The 21,675-nt window shown below is 34.1% G+C and overlaps 1 protein-coding gene across 2 annotated transcripts in view; it reads left to right on the top strand.

The window, feature by feature from the left end:
• Positions 1-21,675, top strand: part of SNTG1 (syntrophin gamma 1) — a 795,508-nt gene that overhangs the window by 561,572 nt on the left and 212,261 nt on the right. For both annotated transcript variants that reach the window (XM_028518478.2, XM_028518479.2), the window contains one exon: positions 8,058-8,187. In XM_028518478.2, coding sequence (XP_028374279.1) covers positions 8,058-8,187 — 130 coding nt within the window. The remainder of the gene's footprint in view (positions 1-8,057; positions 8,188-21,675) is intronic.

The following is a 21,675-nucleotide window of genomic DNA, read 5'->3' on the forward strand; positions in this document are numbered from 1 at the left end:
AATGGGAAGACAAAGAAACAATCCCCAAATGAAAGAAAAGGAGGAAGCCCCAGAAAAAATGCTAAATGAAATAGAGGTAATTCAACTATCAGATATTGAGTTCAAAGCAATAATTACAGGAAGCTCAATGAGCTCAAAATGAGCTATCGGAAACTACAGGGAAGCTACAATGAACTCACTGAAAACTACATCAACATGAAAAAGGAAACAGAAACATTCAACAAGGGCCAAGGGGAAATGGAGAATACAATTTCTGAACTGAAGAACACAGTAGAAGGAATGAAAAGCAGGATCAATGAAGCAGAACACCAGATTAGCAAATTGGAGGACAAAGTAGAAAAGAACACCCAGAAAGAGCAAGAAAAGGAAAAGAGGCTCAGCAAGAATGAAGAGGGATTAAGAGGAATGCAAGACAATATGAAATGTAATAATATCCGTATAGTAGGGATACCAGAAGGAGAGGAAGAGGAGCAAGAGATAGAAAACCTGTTCAAAGAAATAATGATGGAAAACTTCCCTAATTTGATGACAGAAAAAGTCACACAAATGCAGAAAACACAGAGAGTCCCAATCAAGAGGAACCCAAAGAGACCCACCTCAAGACACATCATAATTAAAATGGCAAAATTTCAAGAAAAAGAGAGAATATTAAAGGCAGAAAGGGAAAAAAAGGAAGTAACATACAAGGGAGCCCCAATAAGGCTAACAGGTGACTTCTCAATGGAAACACTCCAAGCCAAAAGAGAGTGGCAAGAAATACTCCAAGTAATGAGAGCCAGAGGTCTGCAACCAAGGCTACTTTACAGAGCAAGGCTCTCAATCAAGATGGAAGGCCAAATAAGAAGCTTCCCAGACAAAAGAAGTCTAAAAGAATACACCTCCACCAAACCAGCTCTGCAAAAGATGCTAAAGGGACTGCTTTAAGGAAAGAAAGGAAAAGAGAGACAGAGAGAGGAACACACGTACATAAAAGGCAATGAATAAGTACCTATCAATAATAAGCTTAAACGTAAATGGATTAAATGCTCCAATCAAAAGACATAGAATAGCTGATTGGATAAGAAAACATGACCCACACATATGCTGCCTACAAGAGATCCACCTCAGGATAAAAGACCTGCACAGGCTGAAAGTGAAGGGCTGGAAACAAATTTTCCAAGCAAATGGAGAGGAAAAAAAGAAAAAGCCAGGGTAGCAATACTCATATCAGACAAAATAGACTACCAAAAAAGGGCCATAAAGAGAGACCCAGAAGGTCATTTCATAATACTCAAGGGAAGAATACACCATGAAGACATAAATATTGTAAATACATATGTACCCAACATAGGAGCACCCAAATACATAAAGAAAATCTTAGAGGACTTCAAGAAAGATATTGACAGCAATACAATTATTGTGGGGGATTTTAACACCCCACTATCAATAAATGGACAGATCTTTCAAACAAAATATCAACAAAGACATTGTGGCATTGAACAATACCCTAGACGAAATGGGCTTTACTGATATATACAGAACCCTCCAGCCCAAAGAAGCTAAATACACATTCTTTTCAAATGTACATAGAACATTTTCAAAGATAGACTACATGATAGGACACAAAACAAGCCTCAACAATTTCAAAAAAATTGAAATCATGCCAAGCATTTTCTCAGATCAAAAGGGAATGAAGCTAGAAACCACCCACAAGGAAAAAACCCGAAACACTCAAAATCATGGAGATTAAATAGCATGCTATTAAACAATGAATGGGTCAAAAACTAAATTAGGGAAGAAATCAAAAGGCTTCTGGAAACAAATGAAAACGAACTCACAACAACCCAAAACTTGTGTGACACAGCCAAGGCAGTCCTGAGAGGGAAGTTCATAGTGATACAGGCCCACCTAAAAAAGTTAGAAACTTTTCAAACAAACAACCTAACCTGACATCTACAGGAACTCGAGGAACAACAGCAAAGACAGCCCAGAGCAAGCAGAAGGAAGGAAATAATTAAGATCACAGCAGAATTAAATGACATAGAGACTTAAAGCATAATTCTAAGGATCAATGAATCCAAGAGCTAGTTCTTTGAAAAGGTAAACAAAATTGACAAGCCTTTAAGCAGACTCATGAAGAAAAAAAGAGAGAACCCAAACAAACACAATCAGAAATGAAAGAGGACAGATTACAAGCATATACCACAGAAATACAAAGGATTGTAAGAAATTACTACGAAGAACTGTATGCCAAAGAATTTGAAAACCTAGATGAAATGGACAAGTTTCTAAAAAATATGATCTTCCAAAACTCAATGGAAAAGAAGCAGAAAGCCTGAACAAACCAATAACAGCAAAAGAAATTGAAGCAGTAATCAAAAAACTCCCAACACACAAAAGCCCTGGACCAGATGGTTTCACAGGAGAATTCTACAAAGCATTTAAGGAAGAGCTAACCCCTATCCTTCACAGACTATTTCAAAAAATCCAAAAAGATGGAAGACTCCCAAACTCTTTTTATGAGGACAACATCATCCTAATTCCAAAAACCAGATAAAAACACAACAAAGAAAAAAAAAACTTTAGGCCAATATCACTGATGAACATTGACATGAAACTCCTCAACAAAATACTGGCAAACCGCATCTAACAGTACATTAAAAAGATCATACAACACTGACCAAGTGGGATTCATTCCAGGGATGCAAGGATGGTACAATATTTGCAAATCAGTAAATGTGATACATCACATAGACAAAAGCAAAGACAAAAACCACATGATCATATCAATAGAAGCAGAAAAAGCATTTGATAAGGTACAGCACCCATTTATGATAAAAACACTCAGCAAAGTGGGAATAGAGAGAGCATTCCTCAACATAATAAAGGCCATAGATGAGAGACCTACAGCCAACATCATACTCAATGGGCAAAAATTAAAATCTTTTCCGCTAAGATCAGGAACAAGAGAAGGATGTCCACTTTAACCACTTCTATTCAATATAGTGCTGCAAGTTTTAGCCACAGCAATCAGACAAGAAAAAGAAATAAATGGCATCCAAATTAGAAAGGAGGAAACAAAACTGTCACTGTGTGCAGATGTCATGATAGTGTACATATAAAATCCTATAGACTCCACCAAAAAACCCACTTGATCTAATAAATGAATTTGGCAAACCAGCAGGATACGAAGTCAATATCCATAAATTAAAGGCATTTCTGTACAACAACAATGAACCAGCAGAAGCAGAAATCAAGACAAAAATCCCATCTGAAATAGCAAAAAGAAAAATAAAATACCTGGGAATAAACCTAACCAAAGAGGTAAAAGACCTGTATTCAGAAAACTACATAACACTGAGGAAAGAAATCATGGAAGACACAAACAAATGGAAACATATACCGTGTTCATGGATTGGAAGAATTAATGTCATCAAAATGTCCATACTACCCAAAGCAATTTACACATTCAATGCAATACCTATTAAAATACCAATGGCTTATTTGACAGACATAGAACAAAAATTTATATGGAACCATAAATGACCCCAAATAGTTGCTGCAATTTTGAGAAAGAAGAGGAAAATAGGAGGGATCACAATACCTGACACTAAACTATACTACCAGGCCACTGTAATCAAAACAGCCTGGTACTGGCATAAAAACAGGCACATGGACCAATGGAACAGAATAGAGAGCCCAGAAATAAACTCAAGTCTCTACGGTCAATTACTATTTGACAAAGGAAGCAGCAACATAAAATGGAATAAAAATAGCCTCTTCCACAAATGGTGTTGGGAGAACTGGACAGCTACGTGCAAAAAAAAATGAAACTTGAGCACCAACTTACACCTTATACAAAAATAAATTCAAGGTGGATAAAAGACTTAAATAGAAATCCTGACACCATTAAAGTCCTAGAAGAGAACGCAGGCAGGAAAATCTCAGATATTTCACGCAAAAACTTTTTTACTGACATGCCTCTTAGAGCAAGGGACATAAAGGAAGGAATAAACAAATGGGACCTCATCAAAATAAAAAGTTTTTGCACAGCTAAAGGAAATAGTATCAAAATAAAAAGAGAACCAACTGTATGGGAAAACATATTTGCCAATGATACCTCAGACAAGGGTTTAATCTCCAAAATATACACAGAACTTACACGACTGCACTCTAAGACAAGGAATCCAATTAAAAAACGGGCAAAGGACTTGAACAGACACTTCTTCAAGGAGGACATACAGAAGATCTAAAGACACATGAAACGATGTTCAATATCGCTAGCTATCTGAGAGATGCAAATTAAAACCACAATGAGATACCACTTCACAACAATCAGAATGACCATGATAAACAAAGTAACAAACAACAAGTATTGGAGAGGTTGTGGAGAAAAGGGGACCCTAATGCACTGTTGGTGGGACTGTAGACTGGTACAACCACTATGGCAAGCAGTTTGGAACTTCCTCAGAAAACTAAAAATGGATCTGCTTTTTGACCCTGCAATTCCACTGCTGGGACTCTATCCTAAGAACACTAAAACACCAGTACAAAAGAACCTTTGCACCCCGATGTTCATAGCAGCACAATTTACAATAGGTAGGTGCTGGAAGCAACCTAGATGACCATCAGTAAATGAATGAATCAATAAACTATGGTACATTTACACAATGGAATTCTATGCAGCAGAAAGAAAGAAGGAACTCCTACCCTTTGCAACAGCATGTATTGAGCTGCAAAGCATTATGCTAAGCGAAACAAGCCAGGCAGTGAAAGACAAATACCATATGATCTCACCTTTAACTGGAGCCTAAACAACAAAACAAAGAAACAAGCAAAATATAACCAAAGACACTGAAATAGAGGACAGACTGACAGTGAGTGACCAGAGGGGAGAGAAGAGGGAATTTCAGGGGAGAATGGGAAGGGTTTACAGGAACAAATTTAAAGAACACATGGACAAAAACTAGGGGGAGGGTGGTAATGGTAGGGAACTGGGGAGGGTTGGGTGGGTGGGCTGGAATTGGAGTAAAAGGGAGAAAACTGTACTTGAACAATGATTAAAATAAAATAAAATAAATAAAATAAAAAAGAAACAAGAAGTACATGTGGAGATATTCTCACTAAATGCTCTTACATACTGCTCTCATGACCACATACTAATGGATTATTCAGAAGAAAAATATTCATAAAACTTCAGTGATATTTGAACGTATTTGAAGTTCACCAGTTACTCAATAAATACTTGTTAAATTGTAAAGTATATTATTGTCATTTTCCTTTGAGGAAATTTGAAGCCCAGTGAACTACTAATTCATCAATATTCTCATTTATTGAATAGTAAAGGCACAACTATGTGTCAGGTGGTAATCTTTACAACAAGTCTTTTTTTATATATATGTAAGCAAATAAATACTTCAAGTGCTGCACTTTATTTATTTATTTATTTATTGCTATTTTTTTAAATCCTCATGCAAGGATATGTTTATTGATTTTAGAGAGAAAGGGAGAGAAAGAGAATAAGAAACATTGATATAAGGGAGAAATATGAATTTTCTGCCTCCTGTAAGCACCCCAATTGGGGACTGAACCTGTAACTAGGTATGTGCCCTGACTAGGAATGGAACATACAACCTTTCAGTGTAAGTGAAGGTGCTCTGTGCAGGTGCTCTGCCTGTAGGGGACCCTGGCTGCCATGGATGAGAATATGTCTACCAAGATAGGATCTGCTTGGGGAGGAAAGGTGAGGACAATCTCTCAAAGGAGAAGGGCCAAGAGGCTTTTCCTCAATGGGTTTTTATTGAGTTCAATCTGCACAGGAATACAGATGAAGCTCATTAATCATTGTCAGGCAGTAGGGGTCGAACAATAGATAACAAAGAACTCTGAGGGACTATTTTGAGTCATGGTCAGATAGCTAAAGAGCCATAAAACTTTGAGGAACAAACTCACTTCTTGCTTGGACCCTTGTCACTTAATTGAAAGCATTGTAAACAAAGCAGGCTTCACAGGATTTTACATATTCTTTCTTAGGCCTGATCGCCTGGGGAACCTGCCCCTTCCAGCACAGGGCTGCACCACTCTCTGTCATTGTTTCAGGCTTAAGTCAGGCAGGGGAAGTAAGGCAGCTAAGAGATTAGGAGACTTCTCGCAGACAGAATGAGGACTCAGGCTTTGTTGAAGCCAAGGGATGAGGGTCCGTCACCCCCCTTCTCCCTAGCCCCCTAAGTCTTTCTCTGGAGGCCTCCCACATGATCATGCCTGTCTTAGATCGTCCCCCCCCTTGGGGAATCTTACCTGTCATTGGCTAACCGACCAAGCACTGGGGTCCAGTTATGGATGGAGAAAAAAGAGCAGAAGAGGCACCCCTGCCAGGTAGATAAGCCTTGTCTCCTTAGTGGCTTACAGTCTGAAGGTCGCTTTCTCAGCATTAGCCATGGGGAGATTACAGCTTCTGAAACCAGGCAGGTTGGTTCCCAACAGTGCTCCAACCAACTGAGCCATCCAGCCAGGGCTTTATTTACTTCACTTATATTTACGATTGGATTTTTATCAAATCAACCAAATATAAAAAGTGATAGATATTAATATACAAACCTGGGTTTATGAAAGGTTCTTTAAAATTATTTTATCCAGGACCTATCTTACATATATAATTACACAGATTGCAGATATGATCTAGGTGTGTTAACTATAATCAGCTAAGATAACAAGCTGCTATGATTTATTTAAAGAAGAAAGAACAAACGTGATCAAACATGCTTTAATATGTGGTACATGAAACAGTGACTGTGATTATCCGGGAGTGGAAAGAAATGCGTATTGCTAAACTCAAATTAGTTCACATTTTTCAAGTATGGTTAAGCTTCTGCCTAGACATTTTTAAAATCTTTCTATTGAGTATCAAAATTAAAGGAAAATTATGTAGTTATGTTTTTTCATGTTACGCATATTTTTGTCACCAGTTCAACAGAAGATTATTTCAGAGACAAACATCAGTTGTACTTCTTAAAGGCCTTTCATGTAGTTTTAAGATAATACAAAAAAAAGGAATACTTTTTCGTTATCACTTGAAAGTTCTTGGTAAAAGATATGAGGACTAGTTTCTCTAAAAATATTTGTAATCTTGATTTGCAGTGTCTTTGAGGCAAAAGGTGTTTATCAAATGTCCAGTCCTAAGATAGAATTTAACTGCAATTGGTCCATTTTCTGAAGTGTATTGTGTTGTGCAATAGAGTAATTCTCAAGCATGAGACATTGGATTAACTTCCATTTATTTTGAGATTTTTGTCTATTCCTGTTCTTTAAGCTGATATCTAAACGTGAAAAACTTGATACAGAAAAAAAGTAAATATTAAAGCTGTACAGAGCTGCTTTAAATTCTATAGCACTCTGGTAAACAATTTAGAATGGCATCATTTTTCTCCAAAAACAAAATTCAACAAAAGATCATAGAGATATTTAGAATGGTTATTACATTTTAAGGGAACTTTAATTGCTGTTTAAATTCACAACATTCACATAACTTAGAGAATAAAAATTTAGACCTGAAGAGGAGCCACAAGGGCCTCTTTTTCCAAACCATCTTTGAGAAGGTGAGTGTACTGAGATTGAAAGTGGTTTAACAATTGACAAAATACTGCAGCTTTTGATAACAGGTGACTTTTCATATGATATTTAATATTTGTGTTTTTATACGATCTTTCAATTATAAATAAGATGTTTTGAAAAATGTGAAGAGATGATGATAGCCAAAATAATGAACTTCTGTGTATAATTTTATGGTACATTGGGATGAAAATCCTAAAATATAATAGAAGTGCTCACATTTACATAATACATATTTCATAACTCAGTATGTCTAAATTTATCTGAATCTCAATATGTATTCTAGTAATTCAAAACTACATGTTGTCTTAGTTTATCTTTAGTCTCCCATTTTAAAATAGGGATACTAAGAGAAGTAAGCAAATCTGAATTTGAAGCTGTATTTATATTGTTTGAAATAAGAGCTTTACAGCAGATCTAATGATAAATGAGATGATGTTTTGATCTGATTTGTTCTGATATATCTGTAGGCAGAATGCTTTTCAAGTCATTGCTGTGGATGGGGTTTCCAGTGGGATTATTCAGTGCCTCTCTGCTGAAGACTGTATTGACTGGCTACAAGCAATAGCTACTAATATTTCAAATCTCACAAAGCACAATGTAAGTAGTAATTAAGTAATGCCTGGCCATAAAGTTCTTTTTGGTAATTAAAAAAATAATAATATATATGTGGCTATATATATATGTGCATACATACACACACATATGTATATATGTATATACACACAAATGTATATACAGTGGGGTACTCTCCCCCAAATGGAGTTTATTTATAAAAAGTGTGTATTTATTCTTTACATATTTAAACTTCAGTCACCTTCAAAGTACTTTCCATTTGATGCAGTACACTAGTCAAGATGTATTTTTCCACTGCTCAAAACAGTGTTTGAACTCATTGATTTTTATGCCTTTTAGTGCTTCTGGCATTTTTTGTTTCATCTCTTCCATATAATTAAAATGTTTCCCTTTGAGGATTTTTTTCACCCAGGGAAGAAAAAAGTTGCTTGGGGCAAGATTGGGTGAATAGGGAAGGAGGGGTCTGGGGCTCATACTATTTTGGTCAAAAACTGCTGGATTCTCAGTGTGTTGTGGGCAGGTGCACTCATAAATCACCCATCATGAAATGGGAAAGCATTGAAGGAGTCTTAAAAAAAATCACTGAAGCCAAATGCAGCCTCTCACAACAATGCCAGCTGGTACACTGACACAGATGAGTCCCTAGAACACTAACCTAGTGAGAAAAGCCTGTACTACAAGGCCCCCCCACTCATATAACTTTGTATCAATTATTTGGTGTTCATATAGGAAAATCCATCATGAAATCTTTCTGGAATATTTCCCAAAAGAAAATCATTTTATCCTAAGTAGCCCAATTTATCAGTTCAAGAACATTTTTACACATAGATTTCCTTTCCAAATTCTGCTAAACATCTATATTAGTTAAATGAGTAAAAATAGATATTTAGCATGTATTCATTTTATATATATGTGTGTGTATATATATATAGTATGTATATAGTATACTATAAATATATATAGTATGTAGGGGGTATGTGTATAAATATTCTGGATTAAAATAATACTAAATTTCAAGAGTATTGCTGATATTTCTTTAATGACTTTAGAATTATAGGTAGAAATTTTTAAAGCAGTTGGAGGAATGGTAAACAGAGTAAACATGGAGACCAAAGGTCTTTCCTAAGACTGAGCTGGTAGAGGAACAAACTCTCAGGAGTCCCTGTGGGAACTAGTAACTCACATATTATAGACATATCTATATTATTAGCAATGGTTTCTCTACTTTTTCTCTTTCTACTCCAACCTTTTTCCCTTTTCCCATTCCTGTCTATTATTACTATCTTTTCATTAACCCTATTGATTAAAAACTTACTCATTTCTTTCTTCCCCTTACTGTTTGGGGAAGTAGAGTTTAACAAAATATATGGAACTATAAACCTCACTTCACTGAGTATTGATACAAAACATTTAAATGATTTTATCTTAATTATATTTTAAAAAGTATATTAGATATTATCCATGTCTTAATACTCTTCTCTTTCCAAAACTCTTCTATGCCATGTTGGAGAGTTTAAGAAGTCCTAAGGAAAATTCAAAAGTCAAGGAAAAGTATGTGGCTTTTTTTCCCATTTCAATATTTTATTTACTCAAAAAGAAACCCCATACTCTTTAGCAGTCTCTCTGGATTCCCTCTACCCTCCAGCCCCCAGCACAGAGTAATATTTTTGTCTCTAGATCTTCTTATTCAAGCAATTCATGTACATGGAATTATACACTGTATTTTTTTGTGATTAGTTTCCCTCACTTAATGTTTCCAAGATTCATCCCTGTTGCGTAACTTTTTTAACCAAGTCATGAACATACAGAACTCTTTTGACATGGATGAATCTCCAGACCCAAATATCTTTGCACAGATTTTGCTTTGAAATCTAAAGCAAACTGTGCCAAATATTTCTTAAAAGGAGAAAGACTGTCTGCTAATACAGAGGACAATGTTGTCATAAATGATCATGCATATATCTTCTGAGTGAATGTTTAAGGTATTGTCTGGGAATGGAATTGATAGAACATGTACATGTTCAACATTCCCTCGTAATTCCAAATGTTTTCTGAGGTACTGTGCACATTACCCGCTTTGGATGATAGGTCTTTTACTACAGATCACCTCAACTTGATATTATCCTGTCTTTTACATTTTTGGTCATTTGGTATGTTTAAACTATGTCTCAGAATAAAGGCAGGCATTTTTTTTCATGATGCTTGAATACGTACATCTACATAAAGCCTAATCCAAGACATCACTCATTTAAGGAGGCCTGGCTTGGGCAAAAATGACCTGGTAACACTCAGTCTGTGTTCATCTGGTGGTTATATCATGTTGGAATTGCAGATGATAGCAAGGGGTATCAGATTAACCAAAAGGAAAAGAAGGAGAAGGAGGAAGGAAGAAGGCAGAAGGCAAAAAAGCAGTATTTCTCTGAGGATCATGTCTCTCCTTCTCAACCCTAACTCCCTTAAAGGGGTTATTCTAGAGTTAAAGAAAAGAGATATACACTTCATACAAGTACCAACTCTTATTTCATTACATGCAATAATTAATGCCAAAGTGAGCTAAGATCTTGTATTTATTTTAAAAAATTTGTAGAGAAAACAATCCTAAGTTTTAAATCCAGTATTTTCTGTTTACCTAGATCCACATTTATGTTTATCCCCCAAACTAGGAATACTTTTATAAAAACTGTACTTCATTGGAATGTATGTTCAGTTAAAATACTATAACCCAGGAAACAAGCACATGAATAGTCAACACTTTATTTTAAGCAAAAAATGAAGATATCCTCTGTAAGCACAAAGAAGGAAAGCCAAATTGCAGTGCTGGTTTTTCACTCTTGGGATAAGTGCTCAGCATCATACTTAGGAAGCTGAACACTTTGTGTAGCCATTTTAATATTTAAGATGAAAAAAAGGCAATGTTTTCAGCATATTATGCTTTATTATTTAAACAAAGGTAAAAATGCTAGGTAAGTGTTTTAGGAAACTATTTGTATCAGTGTACCAGCTGTTGTTGTGAGAGTCTGTGTTAGTTTTCAATGAATTTTTTGGAAAAATCTTTGAATGCATTTGCCCATTTTATGATGTGCAATTTACAAGCACACCTGCCCACACCACGCTGCACATCCAGCAGTTTGACCGATAATGCTATGACCCCCATTCCGCATTCTCCTTATTCACCCAGTCTCACCCCAGGGAATTTATTATGTTTCCTTGGATTAAAAATAAAAATCCTCCAATGGAAACATTTTGCTAATGTGGAAGAGGTGAAACAAAAAATGGCAGAAGCACTAAAAGGCATTAAAATCAATGAGTTCAAAAATTGTTTTGACCAGTGGAAAAAAATCTTGATTGGCATATAACATCAAATGGAGAAATTTTGAAGGTGACTGAAGTTTAAGCATGTAAGAATAAATATACAATTCTTTAAAATAAATTCTGGGTTTTTTTTTGATTCATCTAATAAATATTTGACTTATGTTAAATCTTAAGGACAGATAAGAGCTAAACAGAAAAACTTATTTTGATCCAGATATGTTTATAAAAATACATCTATGGGTTGGCTATATTAAGAAAAATAATCTTATAAATATATATAACATATATATATATAGCTACATGAATGTTCAAACATAATTATGCATAGTAATAATATGTGAAAGTATTGATTTTAGTTGAGGCAATGACTACATTCATAATACAGTTGATATGCTTGAGTAGTATAAAGAAAGAATATAGACACATGAAAGTAGTTAGAAAAGTTGTATTTAGTTAGATGTTTATTCTAGTTTTCTTAACATTTTTCTTTGGTTTCAGAGAATACTAGAAATAATACTGTGTAGAGGATATAAAAATAACTTTCTCTATATTTTGCAAATATGCTGAGGGAATGTGGATTTATATAAGACTGACTGAATAGTTTATCTGTTATTAATAGGCACAAAAGGAAAATATTGAGATATATATCTAAGGGTATTTCAATCTAGAGATTAGCATGAATAAGAATCAATTTGAAAAAATTATCAACTAATACTAACTATAAAATAAGTTAAAAATAAAATTATGCTATTACAATAATGTACATGAAATGTAATTACATATGTATAGGTATTATTAGAATGAAAAATGTAATATTAAAATCACAATTTTATACACTTTTTAAAAATAATGAATCATATTTTAGTATGAACACTAATTGAAGAATGGAATGAGGATAAATTTAAAACAGTTCAAAAGATAAATCAAAAACAAAAAAAATTAATATACAAACCAGTGCTAGAATCACTGGAGTGATATATACTACCCATTTTTCATTCTATTTGCTAATTTCAGAAGTAATAAATATGTGAAATAGAGGGATTTTTATACCTGTTTTACATGAAAATGACATGTAATTATAGTTGTTTTAAAAAATTATTTTTCCAGATTAGTAGATGATTAAAATATTCAGACAAACATAATGTTAATTTTATCTTACCATTTCTCAAGTGTCTTCAAAGTATCTACAATGTATTTAGTAGATGGTAACAATAGAAAAGGGTGCTTTAAGGACCTGTCTGAAAGCTGTGCTTGTGCAGAAACCTATTCATTCTTCTCAAATTATGTGCTTACACATTGGAAAGGGAGGATTAGTAGGGGCCCTGGTTTAGTGGAGTGGATTTCAGGGAAGTCATAAACTAACTCCCACTGGGCATTTGCTATTATCCTGGTATAGTGGACTTGAAAATATTCACAAAGGCAAAATTTATGAACTGTAAAAAAACAGAACAATTCATGATTCTAAAAAATAGTATTTGCTTCAAGTTAATATTATTTATATACCCCATTATTTACCAGTTATATAATCAATTATATGTGGAAAGTTATTAATATTTATATCCATTATTAATAAATAACTAAAGATGTTAAAATAGGAAATGATATGAAATTTTTGGGAACCTTTAGATGAATAAATATATTTTGCATATAGAAATAATATGGTCAGTAGGCAGATTTTGGTAGGCTGAGTTTTCAATTATTTTCACTTCCTGCTATTCACATACTTAGGCCATATTTTCTCCATGTGTGGGCTGAATAATGAGCTCAGAAGCAGCTGCATTCCTTTCAAAATTTCCAGTGAGACTACAGTTTCAATTGAGTCTTGATTACCAACTGTGAGAGAGCAGGAGAGTTGATGCCAAGCCACACCTGGATTCTTGATCAATAAAAATATTAGATAGGAAATGCTTTTTTATGTGTGCTGTTTTTCACAATATACAGTATTATTTTTAATTTTTTTCGATTGTTTAGTTACAGTTTTCCTGACTTTTTCCCCATTTCTCTCCCCTGCCTCATCTACCCTCACTCTCACAGTCAGTACCCCATTGTCCATGCCCATGAGTCCTCTATTTGTGTCCCCTTGTTTGCTCCTTCTTCTTCTTTCCCCCTCTATCCCCCTACCCCCTGTCCTCTGGTCACTGTCAGTTTGTTCTTATTTCCAAGTTTCTGGTTCTATTTTGCTCATTTGTTTGTTTTGTTGATTAGGTTCCAATTGTAGGTGAGATCATATGGTATTTTTCTTTTACTCCCTGGCTTACTTCACGTAGCATAATGCTCTCCAGTTTCATCCATTCTGTCACAAAAGGTAGGAGTTTCTTCTTTCTTTCTGCTGCATAGTATTCCATTGTGTAAATATACTACAGTTTTTTGACCCACTCATTTATTGATGGGCATTAAGGTTGTTTCCAGCACTTGGCTATTGTAAATAATGCTGCTGTGAACATTGGGGTGCATAGGTTCTTTTGAATTGGTGATTTAGCATTCTTAGGGTATATTTCCAGAGTCAGATATTCTATGCAGCAATATTTTCACCAATACATCCCCTATGACAAGGGATATAAAGGAAAAAATAAACAAATGGGGCTACATCAAACTAAAAAGCTTCTGCACATCTAAGAAAGCATCAACAGAATGGAAAAGAAACCAAATGTACTGTAAAACATATTTGCCAATGATACCTTACACAAGGGTTTGATCTCTAAAATATATAAAGAACTCACAGGACTCCACACCAGGAAGATAAACAATCCAATTAAAAAATGGGCAAAGGACCCGAACAGACATTTATCCAAAAAGGACATACAAAGGGCCCAGAGACATATGAATGGATGCTCAGTATCACTAACCATCAGAGAGATGCCAATTAAAACCACAATGAGACATCACTTCACACCAGTCAGAATGGCCATCATTAATACATCAATAAGCAAGTGCTAGTGAGGTTGTGGAGGAAAGGGAACCCTAGTACACTGTTGGTGGGAATATAGACTGGTGCAGCCAATATACGAACAAAAAGTAAGATAGGTAAATTGGTAGTGGGAGACATTTTATGATGGTGGTAATAGTATGTACCTCTACAAGAGAAAAATTAATAAACTTAAGCACAACAATGAGTCTCATCTGAAAATTATCAGTGATTATTGGTAAAATAAAAATGTTTAGATCAAAATAGTGAGTATTTTATAAATATTTTTAAGAACAGATTTTAATTTAATGTACATTCTTCCTATGTTTGTGGTGTTAAATACCCCTTCTCTTATAAAATAATAATTATAATATATAAAGTCTTTTATTTTATATCAATCTTTAATAAGATAATGTTTATCCTGTGACATATGGCAAACTATTGAAACTTCTGATGATCCAGGAAATAAGCCTCCAAATTGTTGAATTAAGAGTCTTAGCGAATAGAGAGAGTCTAGATATATTCCTAAAATATCTGGAAACTATAAAGTTATTAGTACTAGGTCACTGAATCCAGGGTTGAATGGAAATGGAGATGTAATTTTTAAAAAATGCTATTAAGAAGAGGTTGGATTTTCAAAAGTCAAAAAGACCAACTCCTCAACTCAGGCTAATCTCATGTGACTCCAGGACATTTGTGATATTAATTAAATGAATTAGAAAACTATTCACACACACTAGATATGATAGGAAGAACAAGTATTAGTGCAGATTAAATAACAGATAAAACTAAGATCTGTGTGACTGAGTTGGAAATATACAACAATTAGTTAAAGGTACTTGCATATATGCTAGACCTGAAACTAGAAAGAAGTATAACTTCAAAACACTCCATTGTTTGAGGAGTCAAAGGGAATTGAGTCTGATGTTTTTGCAGAGGTATTTTTGCAATATGGGAAAAGTGGTAGCATAGGTATCATTGGACTCAGTATAAAGTCTTAGCTTCTTTATTTACTAATTATGGGACTTGGGCTTCATATTTTTCTTCATAAACAGGCACTAAATTAACTTCAGTCACTGTGAGGATTAAAGAGAGTGCTTTAAATATTCTGGTCCTGAAACATTTGTTTTTTTTCATCTCTCCAGTTGCATTCTTAATTAAATTATTTAATCAATAAGCCATCAGTAAAATGCAGTATTGATTTCTTTATTGTGAGATTGCATATCTTTGTTTTAACAAATTGTCCTTTAAGATTTTGGAAGAAGGTTGTTTGGATAACAGAATGTTGATGAAACATGACATAATGAGTTAAAATAAATGTGTAGTAGTGACTAGATCATTAAACAGTTATGCTTTTTAGCAAGCCAGGTATGTGCCCCTCAGTTCCATCATCATTAAAAGAGACAGAGGAAGCAGATAAAATGCAAAGCTATTTTTCAGATGGTATTTCATGAAGCTCACTTTTCCTATCACTCTTTACTACTACAATGGTAAAATAATCTCCTCTAATATTCTAAATTCTTCCATATATATCCTGTTTTCATTTCCTTATGGGAATGAAATGTGTTACTTGAAAAGTATTACTTGTGTGTGTGTTAATAGATAATGGATGATAGATAGATAGATAGACAGATATAAATATAGATACAGATAGATAATGCTTCCATTGTTAAAGTTTCAGTGAAAATTAGTGTTATCTTAAATGAGAATGTGTAATTGCATATATGAGTTTCTCAAAATATATCATTCATATTTTATTGTGTGAAAGAGAATAGACTCTCTTCCTCAAACGTGTGTATCAGTAAAGAATGTTTTCAATGACAAATAAGACTTACAGACTAATGGAGTAAATAATTGGGTTTTGTTCTTAACTTGACAGAAATTCTGGATAGCAGCATTTGCTGGCACCCAGTGGTTCCATGAAGCCACCAAGGACTCATCTTTTATCTGTTCACATATTTGACCTCTACTACTCTTAGAGTATTGGCTTTTACCTTACCTTTGCCACCACATGGTCACAGAGGGTCTGCGACATTTCAGATCATCATTTCAGTGTTGAGAACAAGGAAGAAAGGGAAAAGAAGTAGCATCACTTACATCTCTTTCCTTTCATAAAGCTAAGAGAAAACTTCCTAAAACCCCTTTAGTGGACTAAGTAAAGCTCACTTCTCATTCTCCTTAACTCAGTCCTGCGACAATCCCAGCAGGGAGGGACCCAGGGCAGTGAAGACAGCTAGTCTCAACTTTCTTTAATACTCCATGAATAATGGGGTATGATAAAAAAAAAGATTTTATTTTTTATTCAGATAATATACAATATCTGCTACATTGCTTAAAGACATATTAGTCATAAAGAAAATGCACAATCAATATTCTCTTTGATTTTTGTGGGATCATCACAGTCCTTCAGAATTTACACACACACAATCAGTCCTTTGAGTTTACTAAGCAGATATTCCATTTATCTTCTTATGTTTTACTCATATATCCACAGAGGTGAAAAAAATGGGTAGACCAATATATTTGACCTGAGGAGATCTGAAATAGATGGCAAACACTTGCAAGCAGAACAAATGAAACATTTTTCCACAAACATGTTGGTTGTGAAAAGCTAAAGGAAAAAAAAAAAAACTTCTGTTATGTCTGCCACATTGAAAAAACTTGACAAATCTTGTAAGGAAATTGAAAGTCATGAAAAAAATAAAACCAAAACAGAAAAAAGATTCACTGAAAATGAACTAAAGACTGTGATCAGAGATTGCAGAGTGAGGCTCTGACAGACATGGGTGTCATTCAGGCAGACTTTTTTTCCCGTTTTATAGCTGCTGACATTTCTGAGTTCTTACATGTACTTTTTAGTGCTAGCATGTTGTTGTTTTCTGCACATTTTTCTCATACACAAAAATATGATTGTCAGATATGCCATCAACCAAAAATGAGTAATAGAGAGTGAAATCAAACAACTGTAGACAGTAACTTAAGTCAGAATAAAAGCAAAGGAAAGTTTGGGAATTATATGCATATTTTTGACCATCATATGTTTATGTTTTATACAATTAGAGCTTATTTTGGCATTTTATATCAGGAGGTACTTCAAGAAAATAACTAACCTACCTTGTCTTTTGGAAAACTACTCACTAAAGTTAAAGTTTTAAAACAAAATTGATATTAGAAAAATATTAGCTGATTTTTATTTGCACAATGTAAAACATCTACTTTTATATTAACTGAATATTGCAATCATAATAAAATGAGGCAGTTTTATGGGACACAATTTATATATCATTCAATTCAGTTGGCTTTTACTTGCCTCACTCATACTTCTCTCCCCATTAGGACTCATTCTTTCTTCCTGGACAGAGCATTCCCAGTTTTTTTCTTTTCTTTTTTTTTTTTTTACATTTTTTGGATTTTTTTTAATGAGATGAATTATAAGAGTGGAAATAGCTTTATACATTTCTTCTTTTTCTTTTTCTTTTTTTTATTGTTGTTCAACTACAGTTGTCTCCATTTCCTGCCCTCCAACCCCACCCATCCCCATCTCCTACCCTGGATCCTACCCCCTTTGGCTTTGTCCATGGGTCCTTTATACATGTTCGTTGACCACCCTTTCCCCTTTTCCCTCATTATCTCCTCCTGTCTTCCCCCTGGTTACTGTCAGTTTGTTCTCAATTTTAACATCTTAATGTCTGAACAGTCTCAAAGCTACAGGAACTGCATAGGGGGCCTCATCTGAATGCATACTCCCCTTCTGCCACCCACATCCCTGGGGATGAACTTCAACATATTTTTCATCATGTCCATATGGGCAAGAGCTGATCCCATAAGCTGCTCCAGGAATAATGGGAATTCAATAGGAATATAGAGTAATTAATGCCTCATTGGCAATATATTGTCCAGTGAGAAACTAGGGGCAAAAACAAGCTAACTAACAAATTACTTGCCCTTCCTCCATAGATCAACCATTAGGAAGTACAGCAATTGCATAAGGCTCTGTAGGCATATTTCACTTGACTGAACTTAATAGTATTTTATTGACAAGCTGTGTCCAGCTCAGTGATTTAGGTGACTTGACTGAACAACCAAAAATCTTTAATTGAAACACTGTGGCCAGCTCAGTGACATAGGCAAGTTACCACCTTATATTTCCTTTCTGCTCTCCCATCTCATTTCCCCTCATGTTGGTTTTATTCTTACTTCTTGGGTTTGGATATCCTCCCTCAATAAAAATCTAACATGTACAATTTTTCCTCAGGCTCTATTTCCAAGGAAGCAAGGTGAAGAATATACATTTTACTCTCAAATTCTGATTACAGAGTGCTGAGCATTCCACAGGGGATACAGACCCACCTAGTAGCAGGCATAGTAGGGAAGAGAAGGCATAAATGAATTGTGCTAATTAGAGACATGAAGTGCCATGAGGAAATTATGCAGGAAAATAATTTTAAATTTGCAGTTGTTCAATTAAATGTATTTTAGAATGTCCTCATTCTGAAATGAGGCCTAAAAGCTAAGGACACATGACCAGGGGACAGAGGCAGCTACAAACATCTCCTGAGTATTTATCTGAATTCTTATGTATAAACACTGTGCATTTCCCTCATTGGGAATCCTAACAATGTGGCAATGGCATATCTATTTTTTCATGTATGGCTAATACTTATAGATAAAAAATGTTCCTTAATTTCTTGAAGCCCACAGTGATTCTAGTGTTTCAGTATACCTACCACTCCAGCCAGTTTTCTGATCCTTCTCACTTTTACTGTAATGCCATATATTACTGGCTAGAATGCTCATCCCAAAGTCTTACAATTGCTTGTTAAATGTATGTTTTATCATTAATACCAGATAATTATTGTGGATAAGAATACTGTATTTTTGGCATTCATTTGATACCTGACAAAAAAGTCACTTCAGTGAATTTCAGTGATGTTTAGTGATTTCATAGAATAAATAAATGTTGATGTTCATGAAAGGTTGCAGCCCACTTTCAGTTTTCAGGCTTCTAATACATGATAAGGTATGTGTGTCTGTTTTATGTGATACATATTATGAATATGCTCATTTGAAAAATGATGACTTATGCAATTGAACATTTATTGTACTAGGAAAAATAAAGTTTAAGAAAGCTCAGATGTAACACCAAATCATCCTGATGTATTGATTTACTATCAATGGATGTATTTTCAAAAGCAAGATGGTATGCTTGTAAAATTTATCCACAGGCAGGAGGAATAACTAATAATAAGGGCATAGAATCATATCATGGGGAAAAATGACTGAAAAATATAATCTGAAATATGGCCTCTCGAGGAAAAAAATTATTTTTTCATTTACATGGTAAGGCAGAGTTTAGCAGCAGTTGTAGAGTGGATTATTACTTTGATGTGTCCCACACTAATATTCGTCATCAGGTGGATTTATATCTATAGAATAAATCTCTCTCTACATTCTTGCACACCTGTTAAATAATATTGGCCACAAATCTCCAACGGAATTGGACAAATTGATCTTGATTCTGTAAAAATGATTTGTTTGTGTAAATCTTCAAAATTGATTTTTCAGTAGAAAATATACCTTGTTAACAGAATCCTGCAGCATCAAAACTTACTGAAGGATGAGGTTTAAAAAAATGCCATCATTAATAAATCAACAAACAAGTGCTGATGAGGTTGTGGAGAAAAAGAAACCTTAGTGCACTGTTGGTGGGAATGCAGACTGGTAAACCACTGTGGGAAACAGTATGGAATTTCCTCAAAAAACTAAAGATGGAACTGCCTTTTGATGTAGCAGTCCCACTGCTGGGACTATACCCTAAGAATCCTGCATCACTAATTCAAAAGAATCTATGCACCCCAATGTTCATAGCAGAATTATTTACAATAGCTAAGTGTTGAAAACAGTGTAAGTTCCCATTAGTAAATGAGTGGATCAAAAAACTATGGTACTTTACACAATGGAATACTACACAGCAGAAATAAGGAGCTCCTACCCTTCCTGAGAGCATGGATGGAACATGAGATTATTGTACTAAGTGAAATAAGCCAGATGGTGAAAGATAAATACCATATGATCTCACCTATAATTGGAACCTAATCAACAAAACAAACAAATGAGCAAAAAAGAACCAGAGACTTGGAAATAAAGAACAAATTGACAGTGACCAGAGAGAAGTGGGGAGGGGCATAACAGGAGAGAAGGGGAAGGGGCAAGAGAAGAAACACCAACAGAGAATTCATGATAATGGACAATGGGGGGTGGGATTGAGTATGGGAGTTGGGGGGCAGGGCAGGGGAGAGCAGTGGGGGAAAAGGTGGGACAACTGTAACTGAACAAAAATAAAAATAAAAATAAATAAAAAGTAATACAATTAGGAAAAAGTTTCTGAAATGTAAGATTACCACTAGAATTTTAAACATTTGCTGGACAAAAACTATCCCTAAAGACCTTTATAATAGGATGAAAAAAAGTTTTTTTTTTAAAGGACTATATGAACTTCTTATTGTATTCCTATTTTTGTCTAAAAGAATAGTCAAAGGAAGATATCACTGCTTTAGTTTCTGGATACAATTGAAAATGCTAAAATTGAATATATAAAATGAAAGGATTAATAAAGTAAAAGCAATATTTAAAACAAATAACCCTTTTTTAATACCAAATTTTATTTTTAATAAATTAACTTCAAAAAATTTTTATTGGATTTAGTTATACAATTATCTTCATCGTAAATTAATAGATAGACAATAATTAAGTTTCCTTTAAGGGTTTTCCAACATTAACTTTCAATTAAATTGTTTTAAAGAAAAAGAGGAACACATTTATCATTCCCCTCAACATTTAGACAAGGCTAATATTATTTCTAAAAATACTGTTCATAATATTTAAGCAGATGTTCATTTTGATATTAGGTAAACTGTGGTGTAGTAGAATTATCATTATCCTTTTCTTGAGTAGACTACAAGGAATATAATTTGAAAAACATTTGGTATATAAGTATTCAATGACTATATTTCTCAAAAATTTTAAGCAGTTTTGAATTTAACATTCAAGTTTTAAGAAAAGTCTGTAATAACAAAACTACTAAATGTAAACTAAATTTTTAATAATATAAAATATAATCTTGCATATGATAGAGATTTTAACTATTTGTTTCTTTAAACATAAGATTTTATGGATACCAGAGTTTCCTACAAGGAATCATCACTAGTGTGATAGAATAAAATAAGAAGGCATAGTAAATGGTGAAAATGTTTGATAAAATATATATATATTTATATAATTATTTAATGTATATA

Source organism: Phyllostomus discolor, chromosome 7, assembly GCF_004126475.2.
Source record: "Phyllostomus discolor isolate MPI-MPIP mPhyDis1 chromosome 7, mPhyDis1.pri.v3, whole genome shotgun sequence".
NCBI classification, from domain to species: domain Eukaryota; kingdom Metazoa; phylum Chordata; class Mammalia; order Chiroptera; family Phyllostomidae; genus Phyllostomus; species Phyllostomus discolor.